Raw genomic sequence first — 2,500 nt, 5'->3', positions numbered from 1 at the left:
GAAAATATTGGAAATACATTCTTCGATGGACAATACGCTATTCGATATATTATTTATTAACCATTTCGTTTGCGATATTTCTTTATTATATTTATTATAATATCCGCAAATACATAAATTATGAAAAGATATATACATATGATAAGTTTTACATTCATTGAATACTTGTCTTTCTTGTTCGTTACCCTGAGTAGGATTTTCTGATGTTTTTGTGTTAATCAAACTTTGTTCTCTATCATCCATCTGTTTAAAGTTTTGATTAAGTCCTTCTATTTCATCCTTACATGAATTATGGTTATCATGATAATTGTCGTAATTATGTGTACATATAATATTATTTTCATCACATTTATAAATATTTTGATATTGACATTGACATTGATATTGACATTGATTTTGATATTGACATTGACATTGATATTGACATTGATTTTGATATTGACATTGATTTTGATATTGATTGTTTTTTTTTCTTTTTTTATTATATCCATTTCTGTGCTCACACACAAAACTATCTTTTGCACGTTGACTTGCGCTGAAAAAATTTATACCATCCAATGTTTGATCGTTTATATGTTGATTATAATATATTTTATTATTATTATTATTATTATTTTTATTTTTATAATTTTCATTTGTAAAAACCAATGATGCATTTTCATACAAAATAATTAGTAGTTTTATTTTATCCTGGTCAAGATTTAGTGTTTTAAAGATGTCATTATAACAAAAGAACATGAACACATACATCAGAAAATATGAGAACATTTTATGGATTCTATGATTTAAATATGGTTGGTAACTCTCTATTAAATTATGTAATATGATAAACTTTTTTATTTTAATATAATATTCATTATATGATTGTATATTAAAAACGAAGGTACCATTTAATATATTGTTTACATATAAATAAAGAAGAAAAAATATAATATCTATATTGTTTGTATATGATTCGATAATATATTTCATATTATTAATAACATTATTTTTAACCTTTTCATCTATTATAATGTGTATATCGTCTACATATTTCATAAGCTCATGATGAAATTTGCTGTTTTCATTATAAAATAAGATTATATCTATATTATGTAATCCATAACATTTTTTGCATAAGTAAAAATTCATATATATATCTTTATATATATCTTTCAGGGGACGATTTTTAGTATCTGCTTCATTTTGTATATATTGTAAGAATTTTTTCTTATCGTTCACTAAATTGGGGAGGTTCTTTTTATTATTACATTCTTCATTTATTTTTTTATCATCAGCTTCATTGAAATCTTTTAAAAAATGTTCATCGAAGAATAGGTAGTCTTCATCTTGTGTATCTTCACAAGATATAGAACATCGAAAGCAACAATGGTTCGTCATAATAAATATATAAATGGGGAAATATATATATATATATATATATATATATATATTAATTATTTATATTTATTTTATATTTAGTTCTTTGGTACTTTTTTAAAACTTGTCATGTTTCTGTTAATTTCTTGAGGGATAAAATTCTGGACTTCATAATATATAATATGAAAAATATCCTGCTTTTATTAATACAAAAAGAAATAATAATAATAGTAATAATGATAATTATATATTATGAAAAATATCTTTTTTTTTTTTTTTTTTTTAATATCTACAATGAGGATAAGAACAAAATAATTTTAATATTTTATTTTTCATTTTATTTTTGTTCTCTATATCAAGAAATATTAATAAAGAGGTATAAATATATATGCATATATATATATAATATGTGAATAATTATATATAAATAAATAAATAAATATATATATATATATATATGTATGTATGTATGTATAATATTATTTCTATTTTATTTTATTTTATTTTTATTTATTTATTTTTTTTATTTATAGGAGAAAATAAAAAAGAGATACATTCATGTGTATTGTACAAACTATTTTATAATAATTTAAACATGAACATTTGATATTATTATAAGCATATATGAAATTGAAAATTTGACTTGAGCATTAAAGGTTTTAAAAAAAAATATATGATCATATATATATATATATATATAAGTATCATATAAATAAAAATGTCAAGTAATAATAATTTGAATGAGGAAGAAGAAATATTGTTTTTCTATGAAGATCCCAAATCTTTTGATGAGAAAAATTTATATGAAGTAAATCGAGCACCATGGTTTTATCATCTGATTAATGGTGGGTTTAGAAAAAAAACAAATCTATAGAAATAGGAAGCAAGATAAATTATATATATATATATATATATATATATATGTATATTTTTTTTTTTTTTTTTTTTTTTTTTTTTTTAGTCCTGGGATTAACTAAGGACAATTTTATGGAAATAAAACATATGGTAGAAGATAAAAAGAACAACATATTGAATCTTATTAATTATAAATCATATACCGATAACTATTTGAAAAAAAATGACACCATGAAAAATATGTTATGTGCATATTTATATTCTTGTAAAACATCATTATATGAAT

General features: G+C 19.9%; 2 protein-coding genes across 2 annotated transcripts in view; one reads left to right on the top strand and one right to left on the bottom strand.

Moving 5' to 3' along the window:
* Positions 1-1,380, bottom strand: part of PF3D7_1402100 (pseudouridine synthase, putative) — a gene marked incomplete at both ends in the record, with an annotated part of 2,640 nt that extends 1,260 nt beyond the window's left edge. Inside the window, one exon of the mRNA XM_001348160.1 lies at positions 1-1,380. This exon is cut by the window's left edge and continues 1,260 nt beyond it. Coding sequence (XP_001348196.1) covers positions 1-1,380 — 1,380 coding nt within the window.
* Positions 1,381-2,077: 697 nt separating this feature from the next.
* Positions 2,078-2,500, top strand: part of PF3D7_1402000 (conserved Plasmodium protein, unknown function) — a gene marked incomplete at both ends in the record, with an annotated part of 3,166 nt that continues 2,743 nt past the window's right edge. Inside the window, 2 exons of the mRNA XM_001348159.2 lie at positions 2,078-2,204; positions 2,321-2,500. The exon at positions 2,321-2,500 is cut by the window's right edge and continues 71 nt beyond it. Coding sequence (XP_001348195.2) covers positions 2,078-2,204; positions 2,321-2,500 — 307 coding nt within the window. The remainder of the gene's footprint in view (positions 2,205-2,320) is intronic.

The sequence above is a fragment of the Plasmodium falciparum genome, assembly GCF_000002765.6.
Source record: "Plasmodium falciparum 3D7 genome assembly, chromosome: 14".
Taxonomy (NCBI): domain Eukaryota; phylum Apicomplexa; class Aconoidasida; order Haemosporida; family Plasmodiidae; genus Plasmodium; species Plasmodium falciparum.
The sequence above is the reverse complement of the archived record's forward strand: the minus strand, read 5'-3'. Positions and strand labels throughout refer to the sequence as shown.